Source organism: Mytilus trossulus, chromosome 1 (genome assembly GCF_036588685.1).
Source record: "Mytilus trossulus isolate FHL-02 chromosome 1, PNRI_Mtr1.1.1.hap1, whole genome shotgun sequence".
Taxonomy (NCBI): Eukaryota; Metazoa; Mollusca; class Bivalvia; order Mytilida; family Mytilidae; genus Mytilus; species Mytilus trossulus.
Genome location: NC_086373.1, coordinates 12,361,410 through 12,380,275, shown reverse-complemented (window position 1 = coordinate 12,380,275; position 18,866 = coordinate 12,361,410). Strand labels below are relative to the sequence as shown.

The following is an 18,866-nucleotide window of genomic DNA, read 5'->3' as shown; positions in this document are numbered from 1 at the left end:
GTTTTAAAGATTTTTTTTTCAGAAAAAATGAGATATTTGAACATTTTTATCAGGAAAAAAATTGTACAGACTCCAACTGAAAATAACACTAATACATGCTTCAGTTGCCTATAATTGCTTGAATCCACTTCATTTGAACTCTTGTGGATAGTTGTCTCATTGACAATTATGCCACATCTTCTTATTTCTATATAAACTAATACAATGTATATATAACTGATATTTTCATAGAAAATATTGTATTATCTTATTTTAAGTACACTTATTTGCCGCAGTGTGATATTGGAAAAATGCATGAGAAAATTGCAGAGGTAACTTTCTTTAATATATTTTTTTTATACGAATTACGATTTAATTGCAAAAGTCAAAAGTGTGTGATTAATTTTTATAATTTGCCTAAATTTTTTTTTTAAATGATCAAATAAAGTAGCCAAACATTTAATGATAATTAACTTACATCATTGATTAGAGTGGGTGAAGATCAAAATCTCTCAACCGATAATTTATTCGGGTATTGATATGACATTGACAGGTGAACACTACTCAGTGGCCATGCAGGTGTCTAATTGACCGGATTAACTTGTTTGTTTATATAATAGTATTATATATGGACTAATGATTACAAATGAGAAGGCCGGTTTTATGAGGTGATATTTTATTGATTTTGATTACACAAATACACAAATAAGGCCGGTATCCGGTTTAAAGGGGTGGCCGGTTTTATAAGGTTACCTGACCGTTTATTTACATACACGCCGGCCGGGACTTGTGGTTTAGGCCGGTATGAAGGGAGAACCGGTATTAAGAGGGACCGGTTTAGAGAAGTTTCACTGTATATATAACTGATATTTTCATAGAAAATATTGTATTATCTTATTTTAAGTACACTTATTTGCCGCAGTGTGATATTGGAAAAATGCATGAGAAAATTGCAGAGGTAACTTTCTTTAATATATTTTTTTTATAGAACCAGAAATCCAAGTTTCTGTAGTTTCTAGTATGTCTCTTCAAACCGTCATTCAACAACAAAACTTAGTGAAAGAGGACCATATTGGTGATGCAGAATTGTCACTAAGCTGGGATCCAGTTGGCAAAAATGTTGTTAACATAAAGGAACCATGTAGCACCACTGAGAAAATTGATTTAGCAGTGAAAGAAAATTTTAGTTCTGAAGTATATGCAATTAATTTTGAGAAGCTTCAGTACTCTGATATGCATTGTATGTATGTTTTATATTATATGCTTCAAGGAAAACAAAGCATTTTTAACTTACATAAATGTTGTTTCAAGATATGCATGTAATAGTTATCAACCTAGTGAAGTGTCGTAATGGAACAGGTTCTAACATTTAGCAATTGCAAATCTTTAATGGTAGTATTGAAGATATGTTTGGTTAGTGAGCATCTTTCAGATCTTTTCTAAATACTTTTTGTAATTTGTAAAAGGCTTCCAAAATTGTTCAATTCAATTTTGAATTAATTTGAGGATTTTGGTCCAATAAGAAGCCATGTTTTTTGGTTGGTTAATAAGCTATCTGGGAAGTTGATGAAAACAGCTTTCAAACTATACTTATAAGTGTGAGTAGTCAGTAATTGAAAAATATTTAAGCTTCAAAAGTACCATGATTTATTGTACTATTTTGTTGAACTGACTTATGTGATATAAGGAGAGGTTTTCATTAGATGTATGTTTTAATATTGTATTTAGAATTAAATTCGATTTATATTTCAATATATTTTAGGTGAGAAGGATGATGTCATTGTATTGTCCAATACCAACACCATATCCAATATGAAAAGTAGGTATAATCATCCAGAATCATTTTCCAAGTTAAAACAGGTGAAATTTGATCAAAAAGCTTGTGCTTAGTAAAAGTGTTGCATAAAAGTTTATCCTGGTATCATGGGTTACTTTTTCCCCCATTTTTGTCTCGTTAGAAGGGGAGATCATTTACTATTTTCTTCCTTTTCTCCAGGGAATAAAAATTAACATCACTTTCGTTTTATACCCAATACAAAAAAAAAGTTTCAGAGGATAAAGTTTTTGTGGATGTTGTATATCTATATATGAGAATGATTTTAAGTTGCAGGTATTTTTAAAATTGATGTACCAAATACACATAAAAAAATATGACTTTTTCAAATTACATAAAATAGTTTTTTAGACACTTGTTTATTTGTCCAAATGTTTTTTATGTGTGATAGAGACTTAATATCTTGAAATATATGTGTTCTTATATACAAGATTATGAAGTCTTGTTTATTTTAGATAATAAAGAAGCTCAATTAGAATCTGTAGAAAATCTGCCAATGATTGTTTCTACCAATGAAACTGTGAAAGGAGGTAAACATTTGCTGTTTTTTTCCTCACCTGACTGAACCTTTCTTGTATCAAAGTTTTTTTGTAAGAATTAAGTTCAATTTAACCATGAAAGGTATTGAAACTTACATTGGGAGGCGACTTTCCTGATATGGAACTTGCGCCCTCAACTTACATTATGCATGTGGAACTCATTTTAAGATGAGGTAAAGCTACCTGAATAGAGCTAATGATTTCAACAGGATGTCACACACGTGTAAACAGATTAGTAAAATGCTCATATTTGATGTAGTTAAACATGCTATTCTGCAATTATTGGTCAACACTTCTTCAGCTAGGAGTTATGGTCCTATAACACTTAATTCATATCTTTCTAATATGTCATATTTGGTGTGCAGCTTAACATGAGTTTTAATGTATGAGTGAATATTGGATCTATCATTAATCTGCTTTCTGTTTGCTGTTACTTTTGAATTTTTCAATAGGTTGAATGAACATTAAGAAATTTGTCAGACATTTCTCCAATACAAGGGAACTCCATATTTTGCAGGAGCTCAGCCGTGATGATTTGTAATGTGTGTGCAGTTTTCAAATCTGTAAGACACATAATTTTTTGAAAATTGAATTACAAGTTGTGTAGGCTGAGCAAGACATCACATGTATTATCTTTGTTTCAATGTTATCTTATAATTATAAAGAGGACCAATTGTCTGGGGCTTTTTTTCAATCTGAATTATTTTTAAAAAAGATATAATATTCCTAAAATAGTGGAGTGCTTATAACTTGTTAGAAATGAATAATGAAATCTTATTCACAAGAGAAAATTTGTTTTAGACACAGTGATGCAAAAAGTAGTCTCTGCAAATGAAGAAGACTTTGGTTTCAGTCAAATGGATGATTTCTTTACTCTACGCATTGGAGCAAAACCACAGACACAGAAAAATGCTATTATTTCAACCAGGAACAAAGGAGGTATTTCAAACATTTTATTAATACAAAAGAAAAAACTAGAAAATATTGAAAAAAGACAAAAAATATTAAGCGATTTTGCAAGTGCTATAATGTATTATAATTTATATTGTCTGCATCTGGTCTGAAACAGATTCATTTGACTTATAATTCGTTTAGTTCTCACATGATTTTAGAATTCAGGATAGTAATTTACCAATTTTCATTTGTGTTATCTTATGGTATGGGAATTACTTCATGATTGGTATGCATTGTATTCTAGGTCGATTTGACTATTTATAGCAAGATTTTAGCACAACTGAAAATTGTAAGTTTGTACTTTAATCATACATTTTCATGATAAAAACAATCTATATTAAATTTGGGTTATTCTGATTTAGATGCTTCAAAATCCAAACCTGAAAGTGAATGTATAGATAGGAAAAGACCAGTAGATAACAACAAGATATGGTCTGATATTATAACTGTTCAACTGGGAGGTATATAAAGTCAACTTGTTCTATTCTGGTTTGTATTTTTATTGTTTTTACTTATTTACTCATTTGTTTTATATTTATTTTATTGTCTGTTAATTTTATTTTTTATTTCAATTGATTTCAAGTTGATTAACATCTTTTTTATTTATTTGTTACATTGAATATAATTTCTTTTTAATGCACTTTTGTGATTTTGATATCCCTTAGCTCTTAAATGCACAGTGTGAGCTTTTACTATCATTTACTGTAATAGGGCTCTTCACGGTTAGTTCGCCCATATTAGATGGGGCAGATTTTTTAGAAAGAGGTGGAAATAGTTTGAAAGCATGGGAAATCATATGTCTGTTTCCAAGCAACTGCTCTGTTTTAATGATGTTTTCCCGTATTTTTCACACCATTTTTATCTCCATTATGAAAATATACTCCCTATCCAATATGGCCGAACAAACTGTGAAGAGCCCCATTATCTACCATTCTTGCCCTTTATCCTGGGTGTTTGTAAAAGTTTTACATTCTACTTTAATTTAACTTAGCAGATTTATCATAATTTATATAAAAAAAAAAAAGTTGACAGATATGTCACTAAAATAAAGATAGTTCTTCCTCTGAGTTTACAATGCTAGATAAACTTAATGCAAATTCAGATACTTTAAGGGAAATAATTTTCTAGTAAGGATTTGATACTGTAATAATATTCGTTCAGGTAAATGAATTTTTAATGACATTTTTTTCAGGTAAATTTGAAAGTATAGTAAGTGCTATTGATGAAAAGATCTGTTACCTACTTACATCTTTGAAGACTGCTGGTGATGATTTACAGAACCAAGATTCCTCATCCTTAAATACAGATTATACAAGATTTTTATTGAAGCAAAAGGAGAAACAGATGGCAGATTCTAAAGACACAGGTACATTTATTAATACTGTGAAAGGATAATTTACAGTTGCATTTTTGTTAAGCTATAAATGACGAGAATTGATATCCAACAAATATTAATGAATCCATAGTATCTATGTTATTTGAACTCTGTTGGATAGATGTCTTAACTGCAATCATAACACATCTTCTTATTTTTATATGGTTTATAAATACATTTTCAGAACATTTAAAAGAGACCTATAGGACAACTGTGTGCTTACATGCTTTGTCTGGAGCAAGAGATATTTTAATAAATTACTGTTTAGAGTCAGCAATAGCTCACCTACAAGCTGCTGAAGATAAATACAAGTCATACTTGACAGGTATGTTGACTTCTGACCATCTAAATATTGAAGTGAGTGGGGATTAATTGTAACTATGTTAATGGATATTAAAGCACAAACTACTCTTCTTTAAGCAGATACATTTGAGCTGACAGACCTGCATTTAAAATAAAAGGAAATTTTCTTGTTTTTTTAGTTTATTAAATTTTTCAAAATACATGAAGCTGTGCAAACTATTGATTGTTTATGATAAAATAATAAGTTTTCATTTAGGGACAATTAAATGTGTTGAAAAAAAGTCCAGAATTATTTACCTAGCTGTTTTATTGAAATGTCGATTTTTCTTCGGGTAGAGATGTGGTCATTCGAATATATCTTCAACTCCTTTTCATAATTTTAATGATGGGAAAATTATATCATCTTTATTCTTTACACATTATACTTCATACAATTAAACTATCAAAAAATGTGCATATCTTTTTTTTGCAGGTGGAGTAGAAGACATCAGACAGAAATTGTTCCAACTGAGTTGTAATTTTCAACAAAATAACATATATCATCCAAAAATTATTGCAACATGTAAAGAAGTAGAAAAAAGTTTCCAGTTTAGAAATAATACTGAGAAAAAGGTATAATAAATCTTCAGCATTTAAGGAAAGATAAATGTGGTGACAACAATGTTAATTATGATAAACTCCAAGACACTTCTTCTCTTTCCTTTAAGATAACCGTAATTATATCCCGCTCCAAAGGAGTGGGTATAATAGTAAAACTCGTGTCAATCGGTCTAACTCATTTCTGTCACATTTTTTTTCAACAACTATAACTACAACTTTCACCTAGATTATCAGTTATGTTTATGTTCTACTTCCTGTTTGCCGAAAAAAAATTATGCCCCATAATTCTGGGCATTATTTTCTGGTCTGTGCATTCGTTTGTTCGTCTGTTCATTCCTTCCTCCATTGTCTGGTCCTTGTGTCCTGCTCCAGGTTTAAGTCTTTAGTTGAGGTAGTTTTTGTTAAGTTGAAGTCCAATCAACTTGAAAAGAGATTTTCCCCCATTTACACTATCCACTGAACATAGAAAATGATAGTGTGGATGGGGCATCTGTGTGCTATGGACACATTCATGTTTTAGGCTAGTGCAAGTCTTCCCTCTTGATTAATGGCACCAATAAGCTATGACTTCTTACTCAGCTCATTCGTTGTTTAACATTAGTTTGCTGAAAAAAAATCTTTACAATGTCATGCACATATATACAATGTTTGTTACATTTATTCTACAACATCAATAAGGCTATATTTAGTAAGCAATTGCTACATCTTCTTTGTATGGAGACTGATTAAAATGAGACCCATTAGACAATACACCTTATCCCTATTTGGAAATCTCCGCTGGTTGACCAGTGAATTTGTGCCGCTTAAACTATTGCATCACACAATAATTACTTTTCCATTGTGGTGTCATATATTTTGTATTATGACATCAAAATTTAACAGGAACCTTGGTGATGTCCAGTAATGGCAGACAAATTTAAATTTATACTAAAATTTTCAGGATTTAGTTTGTTCAATACATGTACTAGTAAAGGGTGACAAATGAATAATATTGGGTATGGAGTTCTTAGTAAATATGAGATATCTGTACACATGCCACACAACTTATATCTCATTTCAGGCTCAAAAGAAGTTAGCTTATATCTGTTCTTTCCAAACCTTGCATGGCAATAGACATTCACCATTATTTCATTATACCAATCATGGGCCCTTGTCGGGCAAGATACAAAAATATCATCATACAATGATAATATATTTGTTATGTAGATTTCCAGTTACATGGGGATTGGGGACTAAGTTGTTTCTTAGTAATTAAACATATTGATATACAAACATGTAATGCATAAGTTTTTGTATTACAAATAAATTGTAATGGGCATATTTGCCTTTCATGTCAGTTTAAAAGTTTATTGTCTTCTATTATGAATCTAGATATTGTAACAGCAGAGAGACTTCTTGATTAAAAAATATACTCTCTAAGATATTTATTTTCAGGTTTTGATTGTTGTGAAAAGAAAGATTCCCAGTTTTCTGAAGGTGCTTGAGAAAGTGATTTGTCACTGTTCATTGGTTAAGTTAAAGATTCAAGAAGAATCACAGAAAGAAAACATTGTAGCAAGGTAGAGTAACTAAATTTAAATATTTACAATGTGACATTTAGTTTAATATTAGGATATTAGTCATAACTGTATAACCATCAATCTCAGTACAATGCACATACTGTAAATTAGAGACTATTGTGCACATTTACATGTATTATTCAGAATTTTGAAGAATGACATAATGCAACTTTAATTATTGCAATGTGAGGAAAAGCTTCAGACAGATATACATGGTATCAGAATGTTACAGCTTACAATCCAGTGGCAGTGTTAACTATTTTGAGGTTAGGAACAACAATCATTATAGTAATAAAGCTCCTTTGTAAAAAAAATATGGTTAGGTTACCATGATTCAAAGACACATTATAGTACTTTGAAATTGAAATATACAAATTTAAGCTATATTAATTTGGACTTTTCTTTTATTTCAGCTTTAAAGATTGTAATTGCATGATAATACCCAGTAACCTGCTAGATAAACACTTCCCTTGGGCTATGATAAACCTTGTTATTGAATATGAATATGACAAGCATGCAACTCTCGTAACAATTTGTGAAACACAAAACATTAAATTAGTTTCACTCAAGATTAAACTTAGTTCCTCTGGAACCAGTTCTCAACCAGGTGCAGTAATCCTATATAATTTTGTTGAAATTCATGACTGTTAATTAAATTTCGTAAGAAATACTTTAAATACTGTTTTAAAATAAAACAAATTGTCTTCATTACTACAAACAAGCTTAGAAATAATCATGCATTAACTTTTTTAAATGAACCAGAGATTATGCTTGTTTTTCAGTTTGAATATATATGTAAAAACATCAAACATGTCAAAAAGGATAAGACACAATTTTAGTTTTCACTATCTTAGATTGTCTTTACCTTATGAACAACATTATTCTATTAGAAATCATAGCACTATAATAATTGTTTCAAATAAAAATTAACCTGAAGTATACAACAATGAGCCAGCAATTTAACAACAAAGAAAATACAGAAAAGCCAAGAATGTTCTTACATGTTACATTACGAAATAGTCTTGCGGTTCAAAAACACAAATTTGTAAAAAAAAAGTGTTTTATGGTAAAAAATTTTCAAAGCTGAACATTTTGAGATCTGAGCTCTATTTACTATTTGCTTTATTCCAATAAAAAAAAATATCTTTATGCTTCAATTTCATGAGAAATTAGAAAAGATCTTTCATTACATAGGCTACATTAAACCAGAATATATGTTTTATAATCTTTATTTAAACATCAGATTTGACTAAATTTCAGACGTATGTAATTTGATTGAAAAAGTTTTGAAAATGATCTAAATATCACAGTGCATTCATTTCAGAAGTAAACATTCAGAAAACTCTTTCTAGATGTAAGGAATTGCAGCAAATGACAATACTGGGTTCATCAAAACTAACATCTTGTGGGGATATTCTTCCTTTGTTGGAAACAAGGTAACTTAAATAGACCATTTGTCTATAATATAAGTAAATTATAATTTTTAATTTTTTTTCTTAATATTGAATTATCATTTAGGTATAGTTTTTCAATACTAAAAAAGGTTAAATGTGAACAAACACATCACAGAAACCAGCATTACCTCAGAGAGATACCTTGTGTATTAAAGACTCGACAGTGACGCTCACATCATATAAAAGGTTAAAAAGGTCTGATAAGTACGAGGTTGAAGAGCATTGAGGACCAAAAATTCATAAAAGTTTTGCCAAATACAGCTAAGGTAATCTGTTCCTGAGGTGTTTAAAAAATTCAAATTTTGGAAACAGTTTATAGACTGTTATGAAAACAACTGCATGTATAGTGAAAAGACACGTTAAAAATACATGTATAAGCAAAACAACCTTGGGTGGGACAATGTATAAGGTCAATTTGATAGAACTGTCAAAGGTTAATTCAATGAATAAGGGATGCTATATGATATCCTAAAACTTTTAACCTCACTTGTATGAATTGATAGTGCCCTCAAAATTTTGATTATTGTTAAAGTGCACTTTTTAAAGTAAAACTGTTCTGTTCTGTTGACCTAGCTGAAAGCACAGAAATAATATTAAGTTTATAACTCACAGCTTTAAGGGTTAACAAACCAAAAAATTTAAGTAAATAAATGCTACTTTGAAAACAATACTGGTATTGCTTTCTGTGTTTTCTGTCACATGTGTACTCTAATACCCAATCTAATTTAAATATTAAGTTTTAGTTGTTAAATTTTTTCTTTATGAATTAGTTATTTTTTTTTTTACAGATACAACCTTATAGTGATAGAACGAAACTACAGTATGTTTGATGGAACATTATATTTTCCTGATATTGACATAGATGAGAAAGCCTGTATTGTGCTACATTCTCTGACAGATATGGCTGATGGAAACAACTTAGAACCTTTTCTTAAGAAAATTATCTCCCTTAGTCTTAAATACACAAAATGTTGGATTTTGTTGTTAAACTTGTCAAAATCTGGGAAAAGGTGAGAAGTTTTTAAAATAATTTCTAACATCATTTCTTGAAATGGTCATAACAGTCTTTTATTTAGTTTTGTTACATTCTTTGAACATTCTTTTTTCTGATCTGCATTAATTGCTAGTAAAACATTCATGCCAATTGAAATGATTTTGTCTCCAAAATGTTCCTGACAATCATTAGAACTTAAAAATTTCAAATTTTTGGAAACAGTTTATAGACTCTTATGAACACAACTGCATGTATAGTGAAAAGACACGTTAAAAATACATGTATAAGCAAAACAAGCTTGGGTGAGACAATGTATTCCCAAACCATCAAACTTTAGATCATCGTTACTTGAGTGCTTTAAGCTTTATATTTATATTTTTTGATATATATATCAACTGTAACAAATTCAATTATAATGTGAACTGTAAAATAAGAATCCTCTGTAATGTCTTAACATTTTTTATATTATTTTGTTTGGAGGCTTTTTGATAATATCTGCCTCATAGTATTGAAAGTTGCAAGACAATTAATGATAATTAACAATTTGAAGCTAAAAGCAATTGTGCATACTAGTTTAAAAATTCATTAAAACATGTTTCCATAAATACTGGATTACAGTACTTTCAGCATGTTAATTCCTGTTAATTTGGTAAACTAATGTTAAATGATTTTCTGACTAATTTCAGTTTCCCTTATGCTGGGAAATGTGTCAGCAATTTGTTTAAGCTGCAAGCAAGTCTTGGAAATTATGTCAGCAAACATGATTCATTTGAAACAAAGGTTTGTTATTATTTAAGCCATCTACTATGGTACTAATTTAGGATTTTTAGAAACATTTAATATAGTATTTTGAAAATCATATTTGAATATACATAACTTGCAGAATTCAAATGAAATATAAGGGAATATACATGTAAATGCAGAAATGAATAGGATTATGCATAAATTCTATTAAGAATATCAATAATTAATACTGTGAATGAATGAAGCTTTATGCTAATCTATAGTCTGAATTAACTGAAGTAAAACTTGTATACCTTTGTAGGTTTTGACCTGTTGTAGTGCAGAAGATATATGCTCAAATATCAGGAAAATTTGTGACATGGAGAGAAAAAACTCAGAAGTATGGAACAAAGAGGAATGGGCAGATGGCAGTTGGCTGCATGAATATTTTACAAATGTAATTTCTGCTTAGTTCAAACTAATTTCATTTTTATTAGCTCACCTGGCCCGAAGGGCCAAGTGAGCTTTTCCCATCACTTTGCGTCCGGCGTCCGGCTTCGTCCGTCGTCGTTGTTAACTTTTATAAAAATCTTCTCCTCTGAAACTACTGGGCCAAATTGAACCAAACTTGGCCACAATCATCATTGGGGTATCTAGTTTAAAAAATGTGTGGCGTGACCCGGTCAACCAACCAAGATGGCCGCCACGGCTAAAAATAGAACATAGGGGTAAAATGCAGTTTTTGGCTTATAACTCAAAAACCAAAGGATTTAGAGGAAATCTGACATGGGGTAAAAATGTTTATCAGGTCAAGATCTATCTGCTCTGAAATTTTCAGATGAATCGGTCAACCTGTTGTTGGGTTGCTGCCCCTGAATTGGTAATTTTAAGGAAATTTTGCAGTTTTTGGTTATTATCTTGAATATTATTATAGATAGAGATAAACTGTAAACAGCAATAATGTTCAGCACAGTTAGATATACAAATAAGTCATCATGACCGAAATGGTCAGTTAACCCGTTAAGGAGTTATTGTCCTTTATAGTCAATTTTTAACCATTTTCTTAAATTAAAGTAATCTTTTACAAAAATCTTCTCCTCTGAAACTACTGGGCCAAATTCAATCAAACTTGGCCACAATTGTTATTGGGGTATCTAGTGCAAAATATTTGTCCGGTGACCCGGTCCACCAAACAAAATGGACGCCACGGCCAAAAATAGAACATAGGGGTAAAATACTGTTTTTGGCTTATAACTCAAAAATCAAAGCATTTAGAGCTAATTTGACATGGGGTACAATTGTTTATCAGATCAAGATCTATCTGCCCTGAAATTTCCATACGAATTAGACAACCCTTTGTTGGGTTGCTGCCCCTGAATTGGAAATTTAAAGGAAATCTTGCTGTTTTTTGGTTATTATCTTGAATATTATTATAGATAGAGATAAACTGTAAACAGCAATAATGTTTAGCAAAGTAGGATTTACAAATAAGTCAACATGACCGAAATGGTCAGTTGACCCCTTTAGGAGTTATTGCCCTTATAGTCAATTTTTAACCATTTTTCGTAAATCTTACTCATCTTTTACAAAAATCTTCTCCTATGAAACTACTAGGCCAAATTAATCCAGACTTGGCAACAATCATCTTTGGGGTATCTAGTTTAAAAAATGTGTCCGGTGACCTGACTATCAAATCAAGATGGCCGCCACAGCTAAAAATAGAACATAGGGGTAAAATGCAGTTTTTGGCTTATAACTCAAAAACCAAAGCATTTAGAGTAAATCCGACATGGGGTAAAATTGTTTATCAGATGAAGATCTATCTGCCCTACAATTTTCAGATAAATCTGACAACCCATTGTTGGGTTGCTGCCCCTTTTAAGGTAATTTTAAGGAAATTTTGCTGTTTTTGGTTATTATCTTGAATATTATTATAGAAAGAGATAAACTGTAAACAGCAATTATGTTCAGCAAAGTAAGATTTACAATTAAGTCAACATGACCGAAATGGTCAATTGACCCCCTAAGGAGTTATTGTCCTTTATAGTCAATTTTTAATAATTTTCATAAAATTTGTAAATTTTTATCAACATTTTCCACTGAAACTACTGGGCCAAGTTCATTATAGATAGAGATAAATGTTAGCAGCAAGACTGTTTAGTAAAGTAAGATTTACAAACACATCACCATCACCAAAACACAATTTTGTCATGAATCCATCTGCTTCCTTTGTTTAATATTCACATAGACCAAGGTGAGCGACACAGGCTCTTTGGAGCCTCTAGTTTTAAAATAATGCCCCATTTTTACATTCCTAAATTAACATCTGAATTAAAATAATCTAGTCTTTTGTACTTTTTTTATGTTTACCTAACTAGAGTTATTGCCCTAAGGCCTTGATTAGCTTAGTACTTATAAATTTTGATGATCTGAAAAAGTTATAGATGAAATGATGTTTCTCTTGATTCTATACATGTATATGTTGTAACTGTACTATTGTTTTTATTTTTGCAGGAAGAAAGGTTTCTGTTATCTATTCCTTGTCTGAACTCAATAAGGTAAGCTTCCTTTGGTTAAAACAGACTAATACACTTCAACAATTTCTGTAACTTATAAAAATTAATACTAAACTAGTATACATTTTTATATAGGGGTCAGCTGAAGCCCACCTCTGGGTGCAGGATTTTCTCGCTTTGTTGCAGACCTTCAGCAGTTTTCTACTTATTGGTTGGGTTGTTGTCTATAAATATATTTACAAGTATTAATATGACAACAGATATACAATGGAACAATCAAGATATAACAATAGATCAGACAGTGGATGTATATCTAGTAAACATTCATTTTGTCAAAAAAGAAATTGGCTGAGTTGAATTATCATTAAAATGTTGGATTTCTTACAAATTATGCCACATAATACAATAGTTGTACTACGGTCACCTTTCATATATGTAAACATACCAGATGACACGTTTGCAATCATCATAGAATATTATTACATATTAACTTTAACACATTTTAAACTTATCAAGATCATTATCAATTGCATTGTTCAGAATGAGTGCATAATGTGACAACTTAAATTTAAATTATAGGGGCGGATCCAGCCATTTTCAAAAGGGGGATTCTAATAATATTTTCCCATTCAAATGCATTGATCGTCCAAAAAGGGGAGGGGGCAGTCAACCCCCTTAGGATCCGCCACTGAATTACTGCAAAAAAACATAAATACAGTCACATAATGATATTGTAAACATGTAATAATTTATTGTACATTTTGTCTAAAATGGTTATTTTATATTTAATAACCATTTATAGATTACTGTTCAGTTGTTTGAACTTGTGCTTTTAATTTCTCCATAATTTATATATTACAGTTGCCAAGTTATTCTGAAGAAAATGACTTTGAAAGAATTAATGTCATATTCAAAAGACAATCTGATGAAAACTCTACCTATGTTTCCACAGAGGATAGCAGAAGTGAGTTTAAATTGCTTAAATATCTTTGAAAATGAGAACAGTACCCTACATGAAATAATCAAATACCTGATGTAGTTTCTTTGAAAATGTTTAAATAACAATTTGCTTATAGTTCATAGTATTTGTTGAGATGCATATTTGCTTGTTTAATTAAATAATAAGAAGACTTGTTAACTGAGGGCCCATATCTTTGACATTCCAAAGGTAAATATCAATGATCTATTTTTTCAGATGTTATATTCCATAATACATAGTAACCTGGGACTAAATTCAGAACGTCAAAGTAAGACAATACAGTCTACTCAAAATCAAACACTAAACAGTTTTTCTGAGAATGATCAAAACAACATCATTACTATTGACGAGGATTCAGATGACCAATATATTGATACTACAGAATGTCATTATAAAGAGCCTGTGTCTGCCAATAGCAAGTATTTTGGATATCCAGAGAATACATTAAAACCACCAGTTATAAGTGGTATAAAATACTCTGACCCAAAACAAATTGGAAAGTCAAAATCAAACATACCAGTAGATGTGAGAGAGCATTCTGATACAAATAACCCTGGTAGGAAAAGGAATCACAATTCTTCTCATTTACAACTGGAACAAGTTCTAAAGACTAAAAATAGAATGCAATTTAATGGTTCTATAGAGGTAGAACCTAGTACATATGAAATGTGTCAAAATGGATTTGAAAGTCATCGATTTAGATTTCCTAGTGGAGATCAGGATACACAGGGTACAGAGGACTCTTTATCACAGTCATCAGTAAAATTAAATGAATATCAAAAGGCTGAAATGGAAGGAAATGAACATTGGCTTAAAAGACTGGAAATAGAGAAAGATGATTGTCCAGATGATAGTAATTTGACAAATAATGGAAGTCATCCTCAACTATTTGTTGCTGAGCCTATAAATGACTGTATTGACTTAACATATGCAAAATCAAATGCTCAAAGAACAGCTTCACCAGAAACCATCGGACCTCAATATGGAAGACAAAATGTTAAAGGGAGAAACAAAGTAAAGCAAACACAAAATGACCAGTATGGTAGAAGTATTGTATGTCCATCCATACAGCCTGTAACACCAAGTAGGAGATGTGCTTTTAAAGACATCAGCAAAGCTAGTAATGATGAGAAAAATCCAAATATGTATTCTCAAAGTGATATTCCTCATTCTGCATTAAGTCAGAATAAAGGACATAGAGAGAGTAGTCAATCCTTTAAATATAACCAAAACAGACAAGTCAATTCAGAAGAGAGGATTTCTATGACCGATAATTGTCAAGATGAAATTTCTGAAAAGAATTCTGGAACAAGAAATTTTACTGTTGATCTCACAGAAACAACAAGAAAAATTCTGAAACAAGCATATGAATCTCCAAGATTTGGTGTTTGTCCAACAAGACCTTTATCACAGAGAATCAGTGTTGGTTTAGCACAGCCGCAGAGAAGGGAAACAAATACTAATCCGCCATATGGTGAGTTATTTTATAAGTTTATGAATTCAGCTTCAGGCTAAATTAAATAAAAACCACTATCACAATATTAAATCAAAGAATTAATATTTACTGTGGTTTAATTGATTTGTTACCAATTTTCTTTGATGCTATGGGGAAACCAAGAACTTAAATGTTCATTTAGATTTAGCTTGTCTATAGGCTTTTATTCAAATATTTGTAAAATCACTATCAAATATCCATATAAAATATACAATTTGTCCTTATCCACAAAAATATTGGATCCCACAAAATAATTGAATCTTCTGTAAAATGGTATGTACATGGGGACATTTATTTGAAATTTTTATTTTTATGCCCCACCTACGATAGTAGAGGGGCATTATGTTTTCTGGTCTGTACGTCCGTTTGTATGTCAGTCTGTTCCTTTCGTCCGTCTGTCCTGCTTCAGGTTAAAGTTTTTGATGAAGTTGAAGCCCAATCAACTTGAAACTTAGTATACATGTTCCCTTTGAAAAGATCATTCTAATTTTAATGTCAAATTAGAGAATTAATACAATTTCACAGTCAACTAAACATAGAAAATGATAGTGCGAGTGGGGCATCCGTGTACTGTGGACACATTCTTGTTTTATTTATATTTTAGTGTTTCATGTAAATTTACTTTTTATTTTTTAGCAGAGGAAGAAAGAGGATCCCAACAATCTGACAGAATTATTCCAGTTTCTACACAAAGTAACCAGGAGAGTTTACATGAAAGCAGCCACAGACCCATTAAATCATTTAGTAATCCAAACTTTTCACTAGTAAGACCAAATAACCAGAAAAGATGTAAATCAGAGGAAAGGTTGCAAAGAGGTATAGATCAAGAATTGGTTGATGGTTCTTCAGTAGATGTTTCCTATAACAGTCTTGAGATAGTCAGACCTATGGATACTATGAGGAATAATAGTAACAATAGAATAGGACAGACATCAAGAAGCTCCAGAGAAATGGAAAATCCAAGGTTTGATCAACCTGTTGAAATATATAATCAACTGAAAAACATGAATAGCAACAGACAGACTCCACAAAAATTAAATCACTCTCTTGGACCTGTCAAAGTAGATAATCAATGGATAAACATAAATAACGGTAGAAAGACTCCACAAAAGTTTGATCCCTCTCTGAGACTTGTCAAAGTTGATAATCAAGGGACGAACATGAATAACGGAAGAAGGACTCCACAAAAGTTTGATCCCTCTCTGAGACCTGAAGTTGATAATCAATGGACAGACACGAAAAGCGGTAGAAAGACTCCACAAAAGTTTGATCGTTCTCTGGGACATGTGGAAGTTGAAACTCAATGGACAAACATGAATAATGGTAGAAAGACTCCACAAAAGTTTGATCATTCTCTTAGACCCATCGAAGTTGAAACTCAATGGACAAACATGAATAATGGTAGAAAGACTCCACAAAAGTTTGATCGTTCTCTTAGACCCATTGAAGTTGAAACTCAATGGACAAACATGAATAACGGTAGAAAGACTCCACAAAAGTTTGATCGTTCTCTGAGACCTGTCGAAGTTGATGATCAACTGAAAATCATAAAAAGCATTATGCAGACCCCAAAAGAGTTTGATCGTTGTCTTAGACCTGTTGAAGTTGATAAACAATGGTCAAACATGAACAATGGTAGAAAGACTCCACAAAAGTTTGACCATTCTGCTAGACATGGTGAAGTGGATAATATGAATAGTGGCAGACAGAATCCGAAGAATTTTTATCATGATGATGAGTATTGTGAAAACAACAATCATATGCATCAGTCTCCTTTAGATAGAAGGACAAGAGATAATATATATAGGACACCAAATACACAACGAGAGTGGGAAAACTATGACTCGCCACCAATGGATTTGGAATATCTAGATGATGTAAGCAGGGTTGAAGTAATAATTTTACCCACATATTCATTTACATAAGTATCAAATGGCAAATATTCTATTATAGTTCAATCAACAACACAAAGTTTAAAAAGTACAAAAATCTTAAATCAAAATGATTATCTAAATTGTTACGCTTGTAAACTTTTTTATAACAGCATTTGGCATTCAAGTTACATCAGTTTACAGTTTTATGTATTATGGTCTGCAAAGACAGAGTTTGGGGTTATTAAGGAAGCAGGGGCAGATCCAGCCTTTTTTTAAAGTTCCAACTAAAGGCATTGATCATCCAAAAAAAAGGGGGTTGCTAAAACTACAACTTCTTAACTATTGGAATGACACAGTTTTTCTTTATATAACCAAAATATTTTAAGAGGTAGAAACAGGTCAATCCAAAATATTACATCTTTACTTCTTTTCAGGTATCAAATGAAGACCAGGAAAATTACAATAATGTTAGTTGTGATCAAAGAAAAGGTATGTTTATACATAGAGGACCTCTATTTTTATATGTGAGGGGCCTCGATGTCCAAGTGGTCTTAGCCAGTCAACACTGAGGTTGTGACATTGTTTATAACAAAGATTCCAGTGGAACTTTTGTTAGTTGGAACAAATATATGTTGACAGTGAGTTTGAAACTGGCTTGTGCAGGTGCAATTGACTCTAATACTAATTGACTAGGATTGTCTGTTTTCCTACCAAAGGTTAATGGTATTCTTTGAACATTCTGCCTTCTTCCACCTATAAAAACTGACCGCCATGTCTTTCTCTGCGGGTGGGGGAGGGGATGGCACTTCCTATATACTAGGTGATAGGAAGTGATGCTGGAATAGGTCAATAAAGTTCCATAACCTTTTCGTCTGCCATCTTTCTTGGTGTTCTTGTCTGTTTTTATCAACCAACTTTTCTCTTTTGACCCTTTGGTATTTTACTTTTATATAATGCACCACACGAAACCCCAAAAATATGGGAAAAGGTTACATTTTTTCCTACCTTGGCTTATATATGAAAAGGTATACATTTTAAAAATCTAAACTTTATGAAAAGGGTTAGGTTACCAGTGGCACCCCTATCAATTAAGTATTGAAGTAACCCCCTTCCCCCACCCCTTATATTCAACCAGCTGTTAATAACATACAGGTTATATAACTGGTTGAGGAAAAGTTTTTTTCTTTGAGACAGAAGAGATAGGACTTTAAGTTATTTATCTTTTTGAAACAGTTATCTTATATACCAGTAATGGGTATATTTTTTCAGTAAGCCATGATTTTCAATGCATTTTTATAAATCTGTATTTTATTTTCAGTTATGAGCAACAGGTTAATTCTAACAAATAATGGATCAACTCCAAATAAAAAGAGGAAACTAGCTTATGCCAAACAACATGGAGTAAGAGGTGGACAAACCAAACTTATCTTTAAATAACAATTTTTACATATATTGTTGCATATTCAGATTTCTATATCATGTATATATCTATATAAATAACTGTTAGATTCTTAATAAGAGGTTATTTGTTCTTTGTTGATATACTATTAAAATACAAATTATTTATTTTGGTTGCACTAGTTAAATTTTTTATACATTGCTTATACATAGTGGAAATCTGTCTGATACAGCTTTCTTTACCAGAAGACCTTAATGCTTTACATTTCAGAAGTTACTATAATGCATTA

General features: G+C 31.2%; 1 protein-coding gene across 1 annotated transcript in view; it reads left to right on the top strand.

The window, feature by feature from the left end:
• The window catches only part of LOC134711146 (uncharacterized), a 27,152-nt gene extending 8,286 nt beyond the window's left edge, over positions 1–18,866 (top strand). Inside the window, exons 12-31 of the mRNA XM_063571968.1 lie at positions 968–1,219; positions 1,742–1,798; positions 2,269–2,343; positions 3,154–3,291; positions 3,669–3,767; positions 4,499–4,672; positions 4,866–5,006; positions 5,457–5,596; positions 7,019–7,143; positions 7,557–7,750; positions 8,468–8,579; positions 9,386–9,607; positions 10,278–10,371; positions 10,637–10,771; positions 12,829–12,872; positions 13,692–13,794; positions 14,026–15,283; positions 15,941–17,181; positions 17,613–17,667; positions 18,497–18,866. Of these exons, the coding sequence (XP_063428038.1) occupies positions 968–1,219; positions 1,742–1,798; positions 2,269–2,343; positions 3,154–3,291; positions 3,669–3,767; positions 4,499–4,672; positions 4,866–5,006; positions 5,457–5,596; positions 7,019–7,143; positions 7,557–7,750; positions 8,468–8,579; positions 9,386–9,607; positions 10,278–10,371; positions 10,637–10,771; positions 12,829–12,872; positions 13,692–13,794; positions 14,026–15,283; positions 15,941–17,181; positions 17,613–17,667; positions 18,497–18,615 (4,778 nt within the window). The 3' untranslated portion in view covers positions 18,616–18,866. The remainder of the gene's footprint in view (positions 1–967; positions 1,220–1,741; positions 1,799–2,268; positions 2,344–3,153; positions 3,292–3,668; positions 3,768–4,498; positions 4,673–4,865; positions 5,007–5,456; positions 5,597–7,018; positions 7,144–7,556; positions 7,751–8,467; positions 8,580–9,385; positions 9,608–10,277; positions 10,372–10,636; positions 10,772–12,828; positions 12,873–13,691; positions 13,795–14,025; positions 15,284–15,940; positions 17,182–17,612; positions 17,668–18,496) is intronic.